At 42.9% G+C, this 21283-nt stretch overlaps 1 protein-coding gene across 4 annotated transcripts in view; it reads left to right on the top strand.

Moving 5' to 3' along the window:
* The window catches only part of cecr2 (CECR2 histone acetyl-lysine reader), an 82401-nt gene that overhangs the window by 53248 nt on the left and 7870 nt on the right, over nt 1-21283 (top strand). For 3 of the 4 annotated variants that reach the window (XM_015353102.2, XM_015353104.2, XM_069192125.1), the window contains exons 7-17: nt 292-452; nt 3646-3735; nt 7185-7344; nt 9467-9596; nt 10830-10867; nt 11000-11091; nt 12909-13035; nt 14888-15270; nt 15813-15953; nt 16115-16970; nt 19532-20984. In XM_015353102.2, coding sequence (XP_015208588.2) covers nt 292-452; nt 3646-3735; nt 7185-7344; nt 9467-9596; nt 10830-10867; nt 11000-11091; nt 12909-13035; nt 14888-15270; nt 15813-15953; nt 16115-16970; nt 19532-20984 — 3631 coding nt within the window. The remainder of the gene's footprint in view (nt 1-291; nt 453-3645; nt 3736-7184; nt 7345-9466; nt 9597-10829; nt 10868-10999; nt 11092-12908; nt 13036-14887; nt 15271-15812; nt 15954-16114; nt 16971-19531; nt 20985-21283) is intronic. The other variant, XM_015353105.2, reaches the window with a different exon arrangement.

A 21283-nucleotide genomic window follows, 5' to 3' on the forward strand; every position in this document is an offset into this window, starting at 1 on the left:
CCTCCCATTTTTTCTGCAGCTGAGGGGTTTGAGAATACGTTTTGCATCTGTTGACATAAAAATTATTTCAGAGTGTGGTTCCTGCACTTGGCTAAGTTTCAGGAGCAGAGCAGGTATTCCGACAGAACTGAGCACTAACCCCTGACAAATTGATAGCGTTTTCTTCTCATGTCATCTCTTTTCCTTATTTGTTTTTGTTTTGCTGCAAATTCCTTTTTAAGTCCATGCTGTGTGAGGGAGCAGGAGCTTTGCTGCAGGGCTACAGTGTATAATGATGTGTGTCTCCCTCAGAGAGCGAGCGGGGGGCCTGGTCTCTTGTGTGTGCCACTGAGGAGGAGTGGCAGAGCCTGGCAGAGAGCATCAAAGGGAAACACACCTACAAAGACAGGCAGCTCTACAAGCTGCTCAGCGAGAACTTCATCCCGGAAATTAGCAACATGATACTGTACAAGGTGAGCAGACCTTAAAAGAAAAACCAAAAACCAAATACATGAACTCTTTTTGGAATTTTTTTTTATCGCCTGTGATGAAATGGGAAGCTGTTTCAGTCTGGCTAAATAAGAACCTCCGGGCACCCCAGGTTGTTCAGGGTTCCTCTGATCTGAGCTTGTTTAACTGTTCAAAATGAGATGGATAGGCTTAATCATTGGTGAGGGGTGTCCAGTCCTTGTCCAGTGGGCCAGTGTCCCTGCAGGTTTTCAAGATCTCTTTAAAACAGCAGCTCCTGAAGAGCTGGGAGAAACTGTTAAATAGGCCCAGTTGATCCAGTAATGAGTTGATTTACCAGCAGTTTACCAGCATGGTTCTCATGAAACTCTGCAGCCCTTTAGGACAAGGATTACTCTCTACATAATCAAATATGTCATTTTAATACTGTATTGACTTATGTATGCATGATTAACTCTACTGCTGGTGTTTATTCTGACAGAATTATTGGAAGGATAAATTATTCTTTTAAAAACAATGGTGCATGTATGAAAATTATTTTCTATTGATTTTTCTTTCTATTGGCAACATGGTGTACTCTTATGTAGTAACCATTAATTTTCTTTAAGATATTAAAAGCCGAAATGGAAGAGTTCAGAAAGACGAAATCACAAGACGTATAACAATAACGAATAAGGACCGCAAGATTGGGGTGTCACATAAAAATAGAATAAAATGAGCAGAAGCAAAGAAGAAATAGACCTGAAATTACCCATTATTACAGTCATCAGAAAAATGTTTAAGAAAACGCCAGTACAAGATTTAATTTGTATTCAACTGAAACATCTGTAACACCTGATGGGAAGCTTTAACAAATGAACCCAGAAACCATCAGCTTGATGGTTTATGCCTTCACAAAGGTCAAAATGGCATTTGCCTTCTGCCAATACACTACTGGGCAGACCTCTTCATTGTCAATAACTGAAAACTCCTAATATTGTACTTCTGTCACCATTACTTAGCAAAGAGCTGATTGAAGATACCAGCTCTCACCTTGAAGTGGGTGGGGGGAGGTCTGGTGATTAACTACCGTGGGTTGCAGAAGGCTTTCCTAAGTGCACATTCAAAAAGGCAAGCCACCTTCTTTTCCTGAGGATTAACTGCTGCTGGAAATGCTCTAAGCAGGGGGGGAGTGCGGAAGGCTGGGGGGGGTGGATTGCTGTTACTAATTCAGCACTTTCGTGTATCATGTCCTCCGGTCACTGCACCCTCCTGCTAGCCAGGAAATACAAACCTCCTTTCAGCGTACACATCCTGAAGCCTTTTGTTCTCCACAAGGTTAAGTGCTTCTGATGTGCTGTTTGCATGTGGTCAGCTCCCTTCTACCAAGCCTTCTACCACCACCTAACAATGTCTGTTATATTTATTTGCTTGTGTTATGCTCATTACATAAAGCTAACACTTCTTTGAGTTACTCACTTGCGGGGTGGACGTTTTGTGGGGTTGAATGGTGCTGGTTCCGTTTTCTTCTGTGGAATGAACACGTACTGTATATTACATTATTGTATATGGCACATACTTAATTGTAGGCATACACTGGCAGTCAGCTCTCGGATTTGTAAAGCAGGGAAGAAAAGTGGGTGCTGAAGGGAGAAACAGGGAAAACCCCAATTCCATTCAATGAAAATTCACTCTGAGCACCTGGTCCCACAGCTTACTGTGATCATGGGAACAAGTTAAGGTTTGTTCCATTCTGAAATGAGAAGAAAAGAAACACAACGTTTCGGCTGTGGAGCCTTGACACACCTGAAGAAGGCTCCACAGCCGAAACATTGTGTTTCTTTTCTTCTCTTTTCAGCATGGAATAAACCTTTACTTGTTCCTTTGCAGCCTACTTGAACTTATTATGATCATGGTGCTTTTGTCAAAACTCTATCACTTATTAATGATTTGAGTTAGTCTCTCACAACCCCAAGTGCTTACTGCTTGATGTGAACATGTGGTGGCTTGCCAATGAAGGGATGAGAGCATTTCCCTCAAAAGGGTGGACAGAAGGGCCAACATTTGAGTGGGCTGCTGCAGTATCGTATTGTGGCATAGAATGCATCGTTCTTTTTCATCCTTGTTTATTCTCTTGCTGGTTTTGTACCTTTTACAGGTTGCATTTCACATAATAGAACAAACTTTTGTAAATGCTTTTTGATTGAGAGCCTTATAATTAAAGGGCTACTGACTACTGTCAATGAGCTTCAAACATTAAAGTCCTTAGCTCCTGTAATAACTGTTTCCTACATTTTTGAGTTGGAAAAGATAAATAGGAATATTACAATATTTGTGATCAATAGAGAGGGTTGTTTCAGGGGGTGTTTATATAGTGTAATGTTCAGAGTGTGGCATCACTTGAAGATGAGGCTTTAAGAGTTTTCCCCCGCAGTTCAAAGACATACTGGCAGGTTAATTGGCTTCTGGGAAAACTGTCCCTGGTGTGAGTGTGTGTTTTTGTCTATGTGCCCCGTGATGGACTGGCAACCCATCCAAGGTGTATCCTGCCTTGCACCTCTTGCTTGCCAGAATGGGCTCTCCCTTGACCCTGTATTGGATAAAGCAGTTCGGAAATGGATGGATGTTAATAATTAACTTTTAATCTATTGTTTCCTTATCAACAAGTTGTTTCTAAGGGCTGGAGCAAGCCAGAACCTATCCTGGCACAGAAAGCACAGGGCGCAAAGCCGCTCTCTTCCTCCTATCTACCTGTCGACCTTGAGGAAGTGTTCATTTAGAAAAACCAGTACGAACCTAAGCCGTTTGTCTTTGGGAGATGCGAGGAAACCAAAAATTGAAGCTGAGGGTCAGGGCAAAATCTGTACTGACAGACACCAGAATCTACCCCAATATCCTGGAGCTTTGAGGCAGCATTGTCAACCCCTAACTAATCAAAATTGCGCATGTCTTGTCATATGATACATTAATATGTACCTCGGTACAATAGATGGTTTTGGCAGATATTGGAGGGTTATTCTGATCTTCTTTTTCCGTTTCTGCTTTATATCCCAGTACCCTTTCTCTTTCTTCCTCACACCTGAAGAGCCTAGAGAGCCAAAACATTGCCCTTTTGCTTGTTCTTTTTCTACTTCTTGGTGTGGAAGTTCAGCTTGTTTCGCTGGAGGGTTGAGATCCTTTTGTCAATTCGTGTTTCTCCTGTCTTTTGTGTTTTTAAAGGAGAACCAGAGGCAGGAGAGGTTGTTAGACATGGCTCCTCGGAGGAGCTCCGACCGCCTTACTATAAAACGCATCTTACAAGAAGAAGAGGTAAGAGAGGTTGATGTCCTGAGCAGGAAAAGAGTCTACTGTCTCTTCTGCATGAAGCCCCCAGCTTCAAAGAAAGGCAAGCGAAAGCTCCAGAGTAGTAACAGGTTGAGCTGGTGACAGGCTTGTGAGGGTCAGGGTGCTAGAGAAAGTAGTTTAGGTTATACTGAGGGGGCAGGACTGGCGGACTGCGTGCTGGTTTGTTTTCCAGGCTCAACAGAGTTGAAGTGTGCTGTTGAGGTACAGGGCTGGCCAGATGCAGCCGGCATTAGCATCGCCTGGAAAGGTAGCAGTGTATCACCTCCCAACTGCTAAGAGAGGAGTCTAGATAGCACAGACAGATTCCTGTGTACTCCAGCTGTTACCATCATCAGACGGGTGCGCTGTCTCACAGGGACAGAAATTGTGAGAGAGACAGACAACAAATGGACTGCTGCTGTGTCAGGGGCCAAGAGGTGATTAATGAAGACAGAGAGGCATTCCTGGCCAAACAGGATCAGCCAGCATAGTCAGACGTGAACAGAGTTGTTTGTAAAGAGCCAAGAGTTGATTGAGTTAAAGTGATTATGTTAGTGAAGGCAGAAGAAAATGAAGAAGTGTGATTGGATGACATTAAGTGAACCAGGTAGAACACTCCAGTGCCTGACGTATTAGTGAAGAGTGATTAGTAAAGGTAGTAAGATAATGGAAGACCTGGGCGAGTAAAAGCCAGAGCAGCGAGCAATGAAATAGAAGACCATATAGACTTACCCGAGACGATGCCAATAAAGAACTAGGAGCCTGTGATAATGAATGACAGAACAATTAAAACACAGAAAATTAAGAGTGCTGTTCACAGTGGTAAAAATGCCGGTACTGCCACACCAGCAAGGGAAAGGCAGGGATTCTTGCCATTATTGTTTTAACAGTTTCCGTATTTCTTTATTTTCCATGTAATAATGTTTAAAAGGGAGTACAATTGTTAACATTATTTGTTAGTACTGACCTTATCACCAATTTAAGACACTGCAAAACAATATCACCATTATACACCATTAAAGTTTGCCTTAAATGATCATACAAATATCAATGACTGAAATTTGAGTTAATTTCAGGGCCAATAAATCCCTGAAAATACAAACACTTTCAAGGGTAGAGTAACATTATCTTATATTTCCCACATTATATCATATAGTAAAAACAACACATACATTATTTCAAGGAAAACTACAACACATAAAAACGTTAACTCCATTAAGGGTGTTGCTTTGTATATTAAACCTTAGCATTCACTATTCACCAGTATATACAATTGCACAGCCTTTGTCAGTGTGATTAGAATACTCAAATATACAACAAAATATATAGGTATCCATAGAATTTGTATTTTTTGGTAAACTGTGATGATTTAGAAACAGAAGTCCTTTAAATTTTAGTAATTTCAAAATCTGGCTCTGTGCCCTTTTTGAAGCATTCAGGTGGCAGCATGTTCATTGTCATTTATTTCCATCACACACATGAATTGTTTTAAGAAGTTTGGGGACATAACAGCCTTGAACAACCCTGAAAGAGTAAGCAGTATAGATGTATATAGTTAGAGCTTGAATGGCCCATTGACAGCAGTGTTCAGCTTGACAGAATGTTTTTCAAAATCATTGTCAAGCGCTTTATTGTGCTATGTGATTGGTGAATAAGCACCTTAGGATTTTTGAAATATTAAAATACAGATCTTTCTGTATACTTCATCGTGGCTGCTGTCCGTGTTTCTATACTTCATTTATTGCTCAAAGCTGAATATCAGAAGTATTGAATTGTTTCAGGATGCCTCAGCTCCAAACCATTGAGAATTAATACATCTTATTTCAGGACCACATTCTGTCTTCTTGTAGGAAATGTAAGCAGGAGGGATCAGCATAAAATAAATTAAATCAAATCTAATTGGTGGCTGAAGTAATTTTTCTAGTGGGTCCAAGTCTTATTTCCAAATTTATGTGTGAATGCCTGTGGGACTAAGTAAGGTAAAAAGGTCTATGCTAGGAAATTGGGAAATGTTAGCATTTGGTAATTGGGCTTTGTATAATATACTGTACAAAGTGATTCATATACTTTAGAAATATTTTTAATGGCTATAAATTTGTGAAGGCACATAGGCAGTGACTGTAAAGCTGGCAATCAGGGCATGGCACCATGGTGGCACATTGGCATCCTGGCCAGTGCTTTTGCCTCACAGCTCTTGGGTCCTGGGTTCGATTCCAGTTTGGCGTGCCATCTCTGTGGGTTTGTATATTGCCTCTGCATTCGTGGGTTTATCCAGATGCTTCGGTTTCCTCCCAAAGTCCAAAGACATGCTGTCTAGGTGAATTGATGTTCAGTGTGCTCTGCTGGACCTCTTCCGAGGTGTAGTCCTACCTTGTGCCCTGAACCTGCCGTGTTAGGCGCACTATGACCCCCTTAAGATAAAAGTGTTACTGAAAATGGGTGGACGACACCACCTCTCACCTTCATTCTCTCCCTATTTCATCTCTGCTAATGCATTGAGAGCTAAAAGGCTTGTGTAGGGCAAAAATAACTGTCTTTTTATTCAGCTGATAATTCATCAGCATCTGTCGTGGTTATTGCACAGTTTACATTTTTGTTGAGGAATCTCCCTCCACCTTCTATTTGATTCTCCTTTAAGGAGTATTTTGGTGCCACAGTGGTATTCGCACTAATATTGCATCTGCCAGCAGGATTAAACGGAGAGTAGCCAGGCCCTCTGAGTGCCTCATTTGAGTGCAAACTGTGCCCTGTAGCCTGGAAACAGCTGGCTTGAGCCCTGGCTGTGCTGCTGACTGACATGACTTGGGAAGGAGCTCTGAAGGGGCTGTGCACGGTCAGCTCCATCAGTGCCCAAGGTTGGGTGGTCTGAGCATGGCACTGGGGGCTTCAGCTGCTCATGTGTACCAGCTACCGCTGAAATGAGTTGTTCTGAAATGAGAGCTCCTCTGTGTATGCTTGGGCCCAGGGGTGGGGGGGTGGGTGGAGTCAGACTTTTTTAAATGCACACGTTGAGATGAATTGAGAAGGTTGCCTTCTGGCTGGTACTGAGATTGTGGCACTGGGCTGGGGTGAGTGGTATGAGCCCACGATGGCAAATTCTTAAAAAGCTTAGGTATAGATAGATAATACTTTATTAATCCCATAGGGAAATTGATGTAAACCCATTTTTCAGGACACTCTCTCTCCATTCTTCTGTTCCAGTGGAACTGTCAACTGTCAACAATTAAACCGTTATTTGGAGTAATGCTTTGGTGAATTAAACTATTTTGTTTGAGAGGTTATATTCTGTTTAAAAAATAGAATTCCAGTGGTGATTTAAAGTAAATGTGTGAGAGCTGAGCAAGAACAGAACATGGCAGACTCCGCACATCTCCGGTTGAGGTGCGGGGAGGCGCTGACCCGCCAGCTGTCTGACAGGCAGCTGTAATTCGCAGGAGACGCTTCAGGCCATCGCAGAGGTGGAGCAGCAGAAGCGCAAGGAAGAGGAGGAGGTGGACCGGCAGCTGCTGCTGGCCGAGCATCGCAGGGAGCAGGAGAGGCAGCTGGAGGAGGAGCGCAGGCAGGAGGTGCAGGACAAGGTCAAGGCCGTCGAAGGTAAGGGAGGCTTCCTCCTCTCGTCCAGCCGCGCTCAATGATGGTGTCAGCCCCCTCGCGCTGAAAAGCAGTTCATTTCAATTAGTATGGCCCTGTCCTGCTGTCCAGTGACAGTTGAAGTGCAACACTTGGCCAGGTGGGTGACAGAAATGGACGGTGGCAGCTATTGGCCTCATGAATCTTGCAGGACGGTGTCTTCTGTGGGGTGTTGCTGCTTAAAGGGACAGCTCCAATTTGATCCAATTTGGGCTGCACTCTGCTTCAATCTACATTTATCATCCAGTTTATATTGTTCTTTGTTGCTTTCAAAAAATACCATAAGACTTCTGGTGCATATGTTTGTGTGAAAAAAGGTCTAAAACTGTAGCCTAAGTACATGGTCAAACCCATTGGTGTACCAATTACCATGTATAGAGATGTCAAAAAACTTCAGTGACAGGTGCTTTAAAGTTTCATATTATAGTATGTGTAATGAAAGTGACTAATTTCATCTGATTTATTTAGAGTTTTTGCTCTTCTTCAGGTCTATAGTGGGAGTACAGGCCCATCTCCTGGGCTCCAAATAGTACTTTGGCAATCAACGTACTCTTTGAGCTGGTGGTCAGATGGCAATACAGACCATTTAGTAGTAAACCCTAAATAAATAAGTACATCTCAAACACGGAGTAGTTAATACAGTACATATGAAAAATATTGGTTGTTGGTGAATGGCTATTCCATTTTGGCAGAGAAGAAACACTGTTTTTATTTAAAAGTTTTGTGGTTGATATTTTGTGTTATATTTTAGGGGTATCAAATGACAAACCATGAAGACTTTTTTTTAGTTTTTTCACAATTTAAACAACTTTCCTCCCCTTCCCCTTTGGCTGTTCTAGTTCAATTTCTGACTGCAAGGTGCTCGTTAATCAGCACCAACTCATGCAGCTGCTTTGCAGTTGTAACTCTCATTTACTTACACTGGGGTTATTCTAAACCACTTCCGAAAAGCATAATCCAAATAATCCTTGAGTACAGCACTAACGGAAGTAATTGAATCAATCAGCTAGCTTTCTGGATAGAGACAGAACACTTAGCTGCTTTTAATATGGTTAAAATTCAGATAAATGCTTCATAAATAAGAAAAGCAAGAACAAACTGAAGATAGAAAAGGAAATTAATGTTGGATACCACTTGGGAAAGACAATTCTACATGGATTAAGCCCAGGGCAAGTGATTTATTGCTTTGCTTTTGAATAATGCATTAGTCAGCTGTTTGCCTTCCCCATGGCTCTCTTTGTATGAATCATGTATGGGATGTTATTAGCAATGTTCAGACTTGTTAATCACCAGCATGTTACCACTTCCAGTGGACTTCAGATGTCATCAGTCAGGGGTTAATTAGCTTCTTATTCAGCATGTCAGTAAGAAGCCCCTTATTAATATGTCTTAGATGAGGAACTAGGCCCAGGTAGTATATTACGGGTCAGTTGTACGATCTCTTTTATGACCCATCATTTTCTAATTGGTGATGAGCTGTCCGATGTCCAGAACTGAATTTCCTTAAACAATATCCATTTTAACCATGTATGGAGAAGATGTATATTCAGAACTCTTCATTCTCTGGTTCATGTTGACTGGGTTTTGTTTCAGTATGTGTCACAGGTTAACAAATAGGTTTTGGAAAGCAGTGAATGAAACTCGCCCATAATGGAGAGATCTCTTACTGGATTTTGGTAGTTGGTCTAGATATCATATTGTCATTCCGTAACAAATATACCATTTTTTTTCACTAGTTTATTTAAAAATGTCTGCTCTGAACTGTGTCACTGTCCCTGGAACAGTTCATGCCAAATTCAGAATTGTTCTTTTTTGAGTCCTGTGACCTTAATGTCCATGATACTTCTGCTTGGTCACAGTTAGTATCTGATATACTGATTTAAATTTAAATGCATTTTCTTTCTAAAACAGACACATTCCTCAGAATCTGTCACAGCTGTATGTCCCAGTCATCGTCTTTGTTCTTGTGACTCTTGGGAAGAGCAAGTGTTCTCAATAACTTGACGGAGGTGGTTCCCCCAAGGACCTGTCAACACTGGGTAGTAACCCGCCAGGGGTGGTGGTCTCCCTGTCTGTGTTGTTTCAGAGCGGGCCAGGAGGAGGAAGATGAGGGAGGAGAAGGCCTGGTTGCTGTCCCAGGGAAAAGATCTACCCCCAGAACTCCTCAGCCTGGATTCCCATTCACCTGTCAGGAGAGCCAGGAAAACCAAAGAATTGTAAGCCCCCAGCCCATCTTACCACACCATCTCAGATAGGACATTGGCTCATAACGTTAAATCCAGAAGTACTCAACTCCACTGAAGTAGCCCAGGTCTAACTGGAGGGTTCCTCCGCATCTTTCTTTTTCTATTTTTCAAGGCACAAAATCTTCACGTTTTTTCAAGAAATTATGCTGCAACGTGCATGTTAATTCTTCCAGATGCGCAGGCTTCACAAGTATCATGCATTAGAGAGCACTGAGCTACTTTCTTTCACCGAGATGCTTTTCATTGGAAACTCTCGTCTAGGGGGATCCACTCGAGGGAGAAACAGGGATACAGATTATGCTTTAATGGGAAATTTATTTCAAAGCAAAAATCAATTGTAGATCAAACCGAACTGCAGTTAGGAGCATGTTAGATCACAGTTTAATAATCCAGTGCTCCCAGACATGTCTGCAGTGCCAGACTGACGATTGCAAACTCAGCCCCCTAAGAGCTGCTTCCTGAGGCAGAAAAGATGCCTCCCACTGATACAGGAAGGAGAGGTACTTGTACTGACGTGTTCTGGTGCGTTGCCCCCGTGGCCACATCTGTGTGGAAAAAGCCTCAAAAAAGAAAAGAAAGTATCTGTTTAGGCTCATGAAACTGCACCAAGAGGACTGATTTTTTTTATGTTGTAATTTTGTTTTGGACTGAACTTCCCCTTTTGAGTCCATTAAAGTGAGTTAAAATCGGAGTGACTTTTTACAGTTTTATTTGTTCAGTTTTGTTTGTTAGCAGCAAACCTCAAACACTTTTACCTGAGACTAGTGCTTTGCAAGAAACACATTGTGCACCGGGTATTTACATATGATTTTAGAAACAGAGGTTAAGTTAGACAACTAATGTATCTTTACATGTGATTTCTTACAAACGTAATGTAGTTTATTTTGTTGGTCTCTCCTTAGATGTCAGTACTGGGCAGTAGCCATATTTAATCTCCATTAAGTGTGACTGTTTTTAGTTATCTGCAGCATAGAAGCAGCAAAATAATTGTATTTACTTTTTTAGCAATGAGAAAGTCCATTACATTACAAACGAGTCCATGATCTGAATCAAAGTGATTGTTTATTTAAATTGCAGAATATGTTACCACACGATAAACACCCACAAAGGCAAAGCTTCCTTGTGTATGTGATCCGAATTAATCAAAACTTTAGAGGGGAGCGTGCAGTTTGCAGAAGTACTGATTGTGTGTGTCTTTTCCAGCTTCGACATAGATGACGATTACACAGCTTTGTACAAAGGTAGGATCTGTGTCAGATTTATTTTATTATTCATGTATTTAAACTGCCTCAGGCAGCTTCTGATGCAAACTGAAAGTGCTGGCCATGCCAGGATGGTTGATTCCTGAGTTTTTTTGCATTTGTGCCATCCAGTTTTAGATGCTCTGAAGGCTCACAAGGATGCTTGGCCTTTCATGGAACCTGTTGATGAGTCCTATGCTCCAAATTACCATGAGATCATTGAGGTGAGTGCAGCAACGTCCAGTGAGGAAGAAGCCAAAGTTCTGCTTGTTCTGAGATAAATTGATGTAGAATTTATTTTTTTCCTTTCTTGCAGCATAGTTGTACAGAAAGTCGTTATGGTTAGAACAGCAGGTGGCCAATCCTGGTTCTAGAGAACCACTGTTCAAGTTCTAAAGGCTTGCCTCAGTTTTGAGTTTCATTCCACTTCGTAAGATAATGGATTCTTAAGAGAAAGGGATGTTGTGCCACCTGGACCAGGAAAGGGAATGATCAACCTCAAGATCTGCATAATCTTAATTTGTTTATCATTTAGCTCAGCCCTTTTGTGTCAGGCCTCTGTGACTGTTGTTTATGCCTTTCTTTTTTTTTTTGTTTAGACGATTTGCTTCAGTAGTTTATTATTGCTGTACCAGGGCTGCTAGTCTAATCTGACAGGGCTCTGTAACAGCTAGTTTATGACTCGTCTAATTGCAGTTATGTCTTGAGAGAAAGGACTTGAAGATGCCTTCCATACCTGAGAGAAGCATTGTGTTCTGCCAAGATGATTCCCTTTTTTGTTTGCATTATGGACGTGGTTTCTGCATCGTGTTTATCGCTCCATAGGGAGGCAAATCTGCTTAGCTGTGTTAATGAGTCCGTCTGTCTCAGCGCTGTAGCTGATAAGTACATCTCAGTACTAATCATCTCCAAGGCATTCACAGTGTAGCACCACTGCATTTAGTCAAATGTAAATATTATGTGCTTAAAACCTGAAGTAGGAGTAAAGAAATGCTTTCATTTTTAGTCATTTGTGTTCCCTGGACACATTGTGTTAGAGACACTTATGGTATGATATTGTTGGGTCTGATATAAAAGCAGTGTATAAAGTCCAATTGAAAAAACAGAAGCATTTCAGGGGAAAACATCTTTTTTATAGAATCTGTTAAAACTAGGTCAGATAATTTAGTATGTACACAACTGTTTTTTCCTTTAAATATTTTCTGTATTTTATTTTAAATTCTAGCTTTGACTAAGGTTGAAAATTAAGAAAGAGCATATCCCTTCCTCAGTTTTGTGTGACCATTCAAGATCTTTTCTCTTAAATTTAATCTGTAAAAAAAAAGTGGTCCAAGTCTGGCAACACATTTTGGCACTTAAAAAGTGTGAGTGGAAGATGAGTATGATAACAATAGTTTTATGTGTTCTTTTCTTGCTTTCATCTATTTAAAATTATAATGTCCTCCCCTCTTTAAATCTCCCAAAATTTCACACATACGCCTATAATTTATAAAGGAACAGTTTAGATGTACAATATGTTGAATCAGGTACACATTTGCATTTTTTTCAAATGTAAGCTGTTGAGATTTGAAAAGGTAAATATAACTTTTTTAAAGCAGAATGATCTGTTGAAAGTTTTTTCCGAGTTAGTTCATAATTGCATCTTAAATAGGATGCTTAAAATGTGTTTCTTTCTCTTGTTACAAGTTGTATATAGGGATTTATAAACATGTCATGCAGTCCTGGACATTCGTCAAGAGTTTAATTGTTTTAATATTTTTCTTAGGTGTCATTTCACACTTTTCTAGACTGAAACCTAAACAGATAAGGGACAACTTGTAATTAAATTAATTAAATGTTTCTTAAGCCCAGGTGAAAGGCTGCCACTTTGTGCTGCATGTGATGATGTACCACAACTAGCAGAAAATAAGAAGCAAGTACTTTATACACATGCAGTAATTATCCACTATGACCAATAAATTTCAGATCATGTATTCAACCTTAAAGTTGTAAAATGAACAGCATATTGATGTATTACTTAAATTTACCATTTCTTTTTCAGACCCCAATGGACCTGTCAACAATTGAAAAGAAGCTCAATGAAGGCCAGTACATTGCAAAGGATGAATTTGTCTCAGACGTGAAGCTCATGTTTGAAAACTGTCTGGAATACAATGGAGAAGATAGTGGTAAAAGTCTTTTATCTTTTTTTACTGAAAACCTCTCACTGTTGTGTTTAGCAGTTTGCACAGTTGCCTTTCCCCCATTACTTTTCCTGATGTACATTAATAACCGTCCTTAGGGTTTCAGAGGTGAAAACAACTGAAAAGCTTTGTGTGGTTTTAACTGACTGCAGTAGATTAAGGCACGAAATTAGACAAATTCTCTCTGCCCGCTTAGGGACATCATTATTATTGTTGGTATTGTTGTTGTTGGTGGTGTAGATATCATAATAAAAGATCATTAATTAGGCTGACTTCAAAGGCGTAAACTAAAATTTAGTGAGTTGTATTCGCAAGTACTACAGTTAATGACAGAAGTGTAGGAAGCTCCCTAGTGCAGTAAAAATACTTTTTTTAGCAAAGAACCGTACTTTTGCTTTAACTGATGAACCAATAAATTGAACCAGAGATGGTCCTGTTCCCAGCGAGACTGTTAAAAGCTCTTCCCTTACAGCATTGCTGGCAATGAGTTGCATGAGTCAACAAATGGGATATATGGGGACAGCAATGTGATCGACCCTTTAAATCTGTGAAAAAGAGGCCCCCTATGAGCAGAATATATTTGCTGTGGCTGGCCAGTGTGTCATCCGTGCTGTGGCTTGGTTGGTGATTTCAGAGATGCTGAACTGGCATTGATGGTCATAATAGAAGGGTGGAGGGCAGATGTGTAAGCAAAGGCTTCAGACCCCATTTGGAACTGGATGTCTGTACTTTGAAGGCACGGTCTACAAAAATCTTCAGTGAAGCTGCTTATACTGAAGGCCTGCTTGTCCAACGCCCAGTCAGCCCGAAACTGTTATCTTTCGGGTATGCGCACTTAGGCAAGTTAAAAAGCAGAATTCTTAATGTTTTTTTATCAAATCAAAAGCATGAACCACTTGGTTCTTTTATCTGTTACTTTAAGGGAGCTGCCAGAAGAATTCCAGGGGGATTTTCCTTGTTACTGCTCAAAGAGACCCTGCTTCTTTTATTAGTGTAAAAGAATGCCATGAAATAGCTTTTCATTCATTTAATTTTCTAGTTTAGTGTTATTTTATTAGTTTCAAATGTTTCAATGTGGTATTTCAGCATTGTTGGTGCTTAGGAGCTCTCTCTTGACAGACGAACCACAAGACATTCCATATTTTCTTAAGAAATAATTGTATGGGATATCTTTCCATGAGGTGCTCCTTAGGGAATGTCAGGCGGGTCAAAGGTTACATGGAGCATGTTGACCCAGCCATTGTGCAGTTAGCTTCCTCTGTCAGTTGGCTTGAGCTAAAAAAAGATTTGTGTGCCTCAACACCGAAGGGCATGGATACACCATGTTCGTTCAGGACACATCCATTTTACCTGAACGAAGATCTTTCAAACTTAATCTCATTTTCATTGTTTTCATCTCTACTTAGTGTTGTTTACTACTTATTTATTTGAAAATCTGAACTTTTATCAAAGCAGACATGCACACTATGTTCTCAAAATTGTCCTTGTAGCATCTTATTTGACAAAGAAAAGTTCACAAACTTTTGTTTTGGCATATTATGCTTTTTTTACTTTTGTTTCCTGTTGGCGTAGAACAGAAAATATTCTTTTAATACCATATTTTTCTGTATTTCATGGCTTTAAATAGAAATGTTAAAAGGTCAACAACTTAAGATCTGAGAAATGTGGCTTGTAGCCAAAATTAAATTACAGTGCAAGGGGGGGCTTTGTTGCACCCTTGCAGTTCAAAGGGTGTCACCTTCCAAGGAACGCTGTTGGACAAGCTAACCCAAAAATAAACTGGGCCCTGTTGTTCCGACTGTCGACTGAGCAGCTCTTTTCCCTCCTTCTTCTCCAGAGTACACCAAGATGGCGGAGGCCCTGGAGCGCTGCTTTAACAAGGCCCTGCTCAAGCACTTCCCCTCGGAGGAGGGGGACACAGACGAAGAGTTCAAAGTCAGCAGCGAGGACAGGGAGCGGCGGGAGAGGCGACGCAGCCGGTCCCAGCGCCCGGGGGGGCCCGAAGCCTTGACCCGGACCATGGAGCAGGTCCATCGCCGAAGGGTCCCCCACAACGGCAAGGGCCGAGCCCCCCCCGCAGAGGAGGAGAGGTGGAGACCGGCCTCCGAGCCCCTGCCGGCGGCCTGGGTCAACGGGCCCGCACACAGCCAGCCCTTCCCCTCTGGTCGGAGCGTTTCGGGGCCGGAGCAGAAGTCTCCCAGCTATCAGCCATGCCATCCGGTAGGCAGCGTTGTTCTGTCTCAATGGTAACTCTGTAATCACCACGGTCCCACAGGAAAGGAGTCATTTTGTGTCAAAGGTTGTATACCCTCTAGTTAATCGTGCATTTATAATTTAGCTCGTGATCCAAAAAACACTCTGGTTTTATAGTGGTGTGACAGGATATAAGAATCTTTTTTTTTTTAAATCAAATCTGATCAACATGACAACCGGTGTATACCTTCTTCTTTGTTTTTGCATGGAAGATGACCTGATTAGTGCTAAAAGAAGATATTGCAATTTAATAATGATTGAAATATTAAATTAATTATTTTGTGTTAATATACTGAGCCAATTGCTTTGAATGAAAAAGACGCTGACTTCATGTACAGGATAATAAAATTCTGCATATAAACTAGAGAAAAAATTAGCAGCATTTTTATTAGTCGGCTGTTAAGTTGTACAAGGTATACATTTGGAGCTTAAGATGCAGATCTCGTTAGGCGTTTTGCTGTCGTTTTTGGTGTCTGGTCTAATTTCTGTTGGTGTCAATGTCATGTTAGCTGCAGAGACCCCCTGTTCCTGGGACATTTATCCACCGTCTTGCTCTGGATCCCCGGTTTCCTTATGCACCGCAAAGACCACCTGAGCCGAGGTTGGGAGAACCAGCCCGTCAGCACCTACCTCAGCAGTTCAATATTCAGGTAGGTTGGAGATCATCAGTCTCCATTGTTTTATCTTCAACACCAGTGCTTTTTGCAGAGAAAAGCCACTCAGGTCTTTCTGTATCCTTCAGGTGAAGGTATTTGTTTTCAGCTAGATGCTTACATGTGATCGCACTGACTGAACGCCTCTGTGGTTTCAGCCTTCTCCAGCAGCAAATGAGCATCTTGGTCCAAGGATGAGGGGTCCCAACTCCAAACTCCTGTCGGCGCCGCAGCAACAACCATCTTACATCGGTCCCACTCACGGCCCCTCGCTGGGGCCCCGTCCTGCAGCTCTGCAGTCCGGAGGCCTCTGTGGGCCCCCACCAGAGGGCAGCTTGTACCCCTCCCAGCAGCGGCCGGAAGGACTAGTTAGACCCCCTGGGGGAAGTGCTTTCACAGGGGCCGAGGTCCCGCCTCCCCAAAAGAGCATGTATGGCCACTTCCGGCACCCCACGGTCACACTGCCCCCCATGTGGTCGGGGATGAATGGCCTGGGGCAGGAGAGACCCCCGACACCCAGGCTGCAGGAGCAGAACTCGAGTGGGCAGATGGTGCAGCCCCCCTTCAACCCCAGCGTGGTCCACGGCCCAGCGCCCGCAAAACACTGGCCAGATCAACCGCCTGGTTGCCTACCTCACAATGGCCAGCCAGCAGGCCTGTACAGACTGCCCTCTGGGGCCAGCTCCCCAGTACCGGGGGCGCCTCGGGGAGACCCCCTGCACCGCGTCCCCGCTCCTCCTCTCCCTCCCCAGGAGCACAGGACGCACTTGGGCTCCATGTTAGAGAGCCCCGAAATGATCGCTCTGCAGCAGCTCTCTGCCTCCTCCTGCTCCCCCGCGGGCACCTCCCCCCTCTCTCAGCACCTGGGAAACTATCAACAGCCCCCCTGGGCTCCACCTGCACCACAGGCCCCGCCACAACCTCCCCCTCCCCCCGACATACAGCTGCTGAAGCCTGCCAAAGAGAACAGCGTGGAGAGTGAGAGCAGCCACCCCGAGGAACCTTTCAGGAAAGGTAATACTCCTCTGTTTCTGTCTGCCTTGGATTCTCATGTATATGTTTCTGCTCATGAGTAAAAGTGCCGTATAATCATATAAATTACCTGAGGAATTAGTGTTGCACTGTAATGGATGTCTCCTGAAGTATTTACCTCTCAAAGTATATGCTTGTATGTGTATATATACAGAAAAGAATAGAGGTGAATTTTATGTTGATAAGTACAAAGCAGCTTGTTTTTGTTTTTTTGGATAAGTCTCAGTCAACTTTGCACAGCAGGAAGGTGCAGTGTTTACCCATTTTCCTCTGCAGGCTTGCTCAGGCACTATCAGGTTGGTTGGGGACTGTTGATGGACAGTAATCTTCAGGTCTTACCTTAGATTTTCTATTGGATTCAAGTCAGGATTTAGGCCCAGTCTTGGACATTCACTTATGTTAATCCACTCCAGTATAGTTTTGAAACATTGTCCTGTTGAAAAGTGAATTTTCATCGTAGTTCTAGGTCTTTAGTGGACTAAAGCTGGTTTACCTCTAACTTCTGGCACATTAGGCATTTACACTAGAAAGTTCCAATTTTTGCAATATGTTTGCAGAATCACTTAAATGCTTTGTTTCAACTTCCATGCTGGATTTGAGATGTATTTTTTTCAGTACACTCAGGCCAGCTTTGTTCAATGACTGAGACATTTTTTTCCCGTCTCAGTCATTGAACTCTACAGCTCTTTCAAAATGCTCTTTGACCTCAGGATGGCATCCGTAACCAGTTCCCACCTTTCCTGGCTGCTCAGTTTGTAGAGATAGTCTAATAAGGACAGTGTCTGGGTAGTAGGATACACCTTCAACTACTTAATGATCAATGGCTTAAAAGGGTCATTCGGTGCTTTTTGGAGTTTCTATATGCTTCTCCTGATCTGTGCCTTTCTACAGCTTTTATCCCTGTTTGATCTTCATGGTTGAATCTTTGCTTCACATTCAGTATTTGAGAAACGTTGTAGAAATGGCCATATATAAAGTATTATGATATCATCTGAACCACTGTTATTTCTCTGAGAGACCATTCATCTAATTGTGTGACTGGTCAAGGTAAATGTGCACCACAGTAATTAAGATTTACTATAGTAAAAGGGATGAATACATAGACAACTTAACTTCTTTCACCCATATATTACTCAGTTGAGCATTTAAATTTTTAAGAAGTATCGGCTTTACCAATATGTCCGAGTTACTTGTTCCATACTCCCCCAACCCTCTTGGTACAGTAGTCCCTCCTATTTATCAGTTTTCACATAGTATTTCCTCTTGTATCCTTTGGATCATATTTGACAGTTTCTGGGTTGACTTTGTCAATGCCTTTAAAGATTTTAAAATACCAAATGTATCTGGTTGCTCTTCTGAACTGTTTCTAGAGCAGCAACATCTTTTTTTTATATATGGCGGCCAAAATTGTTGGCTGTCATGTGAACTTTATCAAAAGCATTCTGAAAATCTAAATCCATTATGTCATATGCCTTATGTGTCCATTATTGTTATTGCTTATTAGTCTTAACTGTTGGAAGAGGCACCTTTGGGAGGGGATTATTTGTGCAATATTTGTACACTATAAATAATTGCCAACTGCAGTCTGAACAATCAGTCTTACCCACTATTTAAAAAATGTACAGTAGCTGCCGAATTTTTAATACATGATATATATACAGAATTAAGTATGCCAATAACATTGCCTTATTCATCAATATGCATCAATATGTAAGATTCTAAATACACTGTGTACATATACATTGTATTTAGCACATTTTATATTAATTGACAACAAAAGGTTGTTAGGTGGAGCTGTTGGCATATTTTTGGCAGATTAATTTGAGTGATGCAGGAATAAAACAGGTAAGACTTAGAATCCATCAAATGTGTCTATGATTAAGTATTTCCCTTCCTTATAAACTGTTCTGTCATTCATGAAATATTCAATAGACCAGACTTGGGCCTTTTACTTCTTAGGCATTATTTCTGCCAGAGTTGGAGAAAGAAGGTACAATAATCGATACAGTGAGAGTCCCAGAAGAGCTCTGAGCAGTTTTATTTCTCTGCTCTTTCGGTGCAGCCTGGAGGCACATGATGAAGTCTTCATGTGCTGAAGCATGCAAGGTTTTGAGTGTGAATGTTTTTAGAGGGCACACACAGCAAGCTAGGCACAAGCTGTACTTTTTGTTTAATAAATAATATTTATTTTCCTTTATCATAATAACTATCCCAAAGTCAACTATATAACCTGTTCAATGTGGATTTTTTATACGTAAATGAATAATGAGGGGTGGTTCAGTGGCACAGAGGTTAGCATTTGAGCCTCACACCACTGGGGCCCTGGGTTCAATCTTGGACCTGAGGTTCTATCTGTGTGGAGTTTGTATGTTGTCCCTATGTTTAGTCCGGGTCCTTTGGTTTCCTCTCACATTGAAAGAAAATATTATTTTGCATGAAACTGATATTGTAGTATGGCGATCACACCACAGTACATGTAAAATGCTGGTTTTTCTTTGCACCAAAAAGGCACTAATATTTTCCTGCTCTTTGTTCATTTAAAGGAATGACACCATCTGAGCCAAAAATGGCTGAGCCCATTCAGCCTGTTCGAGTCACTCCGGCTCCAGGGGAGCAAGACAGGAAATCGGTCCCCAGCCCCACGGAGACCTCCAACAGATCCTCAGGCGTGGGCATGCAGAGCCCTGACCAGGGTGCCAGTCAGGACAAAGGCCTGGCAGACCACGTGCCTGTGCCGGGACACCCGCAGGGAACAGACACCTGTGTTGCAGCGCGCGAGTGCACGGTGGAACAGGGCCCCCCGGAGGCAAACGATCAAAAAACAAGTGAGCCCCCTGCCAAAGCGAAGCAGCCAGAACTAGCCCCAGAGAACCGGAAAGAAAACGACGGCAAGCCAGACCCTAAACAGCACATCGAATCCGAGATGAGGTCTCCTAACGGGTATTTTAAAGAGCAGTGCTATAATTCTGGGACGGAGCATCTGTTGAGCGGCATGGCCCACAGAGGACCAGGGCCCTTGAACCCTGCCATGTCGCCTTACAGGCTTGCCCAGGAGAAGGGGGTCCCAGGCCAGTATAACAACATGACTGGGCCTAGACATACCATGTATGGAATGCCCTTGGGTAGGCCAATGCCTGTCCCCAATCGGCAGCATTTCCCTAACCAGGCCCTGCCTCAGGCCATGTCTCCTCACCAAGGCCCGGCCAGGTACCCCCAGTTTCACCAGCAGGGGTCAGCATATCCTTACCACATGGCCTCCCAGAACCCCCAAGGCGGCTCCAACATGTACCAGCAGTACCAGCAGCCACAGTACTTCCCCCAGCACCAAGGCAGTGGCGCAGGAGGTGGCTTCCCCACAGAGGAGTGGCCTAGACCACCTTATCAGCCTCGCCACCCTGCGCCCTCCGGCACCTACATGCCCATGGCCAGTGCCAACGTGAACGGAAGACTACGAGAAAGCAGCATGTCTCCTCAGGGCTCCGAGAGCTCGACAAGCAGCCTGGTCTCTCCAAACCCGCTGCCCGAAGGGACCAGAAGTAGTTCTGTGGAGATCAGGGAGGTTGCTACCCCAGTAAAGGCAGCGAGAATAGAAGAGGAGCCTGAAAGGCCGGAGAGTCCCAAAGAAATACTGGACCTGGACAGTCACAATGCAGCTACTCGGAGACGCAGCACCCAGTCTTTGCCTAATATGGCTGGGTTCATGTACGGCCCTCGTGCAGTGCACCCAGGGATGCAGGATGACGGCAGTGGTCCATCGCCCCACATGATGCCCCATTCTCCTTATCCTGCACATCCTTTCACTGCTAGCCCTTACCCACCTCAAAGGCCTCACCAGTTGATGCAAGCCATGCAGCACCCTCAGCACATGGGCTTCGCCCAGGGCCAGCCCAGAATGGCCATGTACAGGCACCCCGATGAGAGGATGGGCTACTTCCAGGGCATGATGGTCCAGCAGAGAATGACGGGGCCGGTGCCACAGCAGTACCTCCGCCCAGGGTGAGGACCAGACACCCATTCCCATTGTCACCCGTGTATTGGGACTAATAGGTTCATGGGGCTACACTTACAGTGTCTACATCTTCTGTATTCAACTCTAATTTGATGTCTTCAAGTTTATCTTAATGTTTAGGTTACTGAAGAATTTAGAAAGGTTAGGCTACACTCCAGTTTCCTCACAGTCCAGAGAAATGCTGTCCAGGTTATTTGACGTCTATAATTACCCCCTTCCCCCGTATATATGAGAGTGTTTGTCCTGCCACAGACTTATTCTCCGTCTAGGTCTGATGCCCTATGCC

This window comes from Lepisosteus oculatus, chromosome 7 (genome assembly GCF_040954835.1).
Source record: "Lepisosteus oculatus isolate fLepOcu1 chromosome 7, fLepOcu1.hap2, whole genome shotgun sequence".
NCBI lineage: Eukaryota > Metazoa > Chordata > Actinopteri > Semionotiformes > Lepisosteidae > Lepisosteus > Lepisosteus oculatus.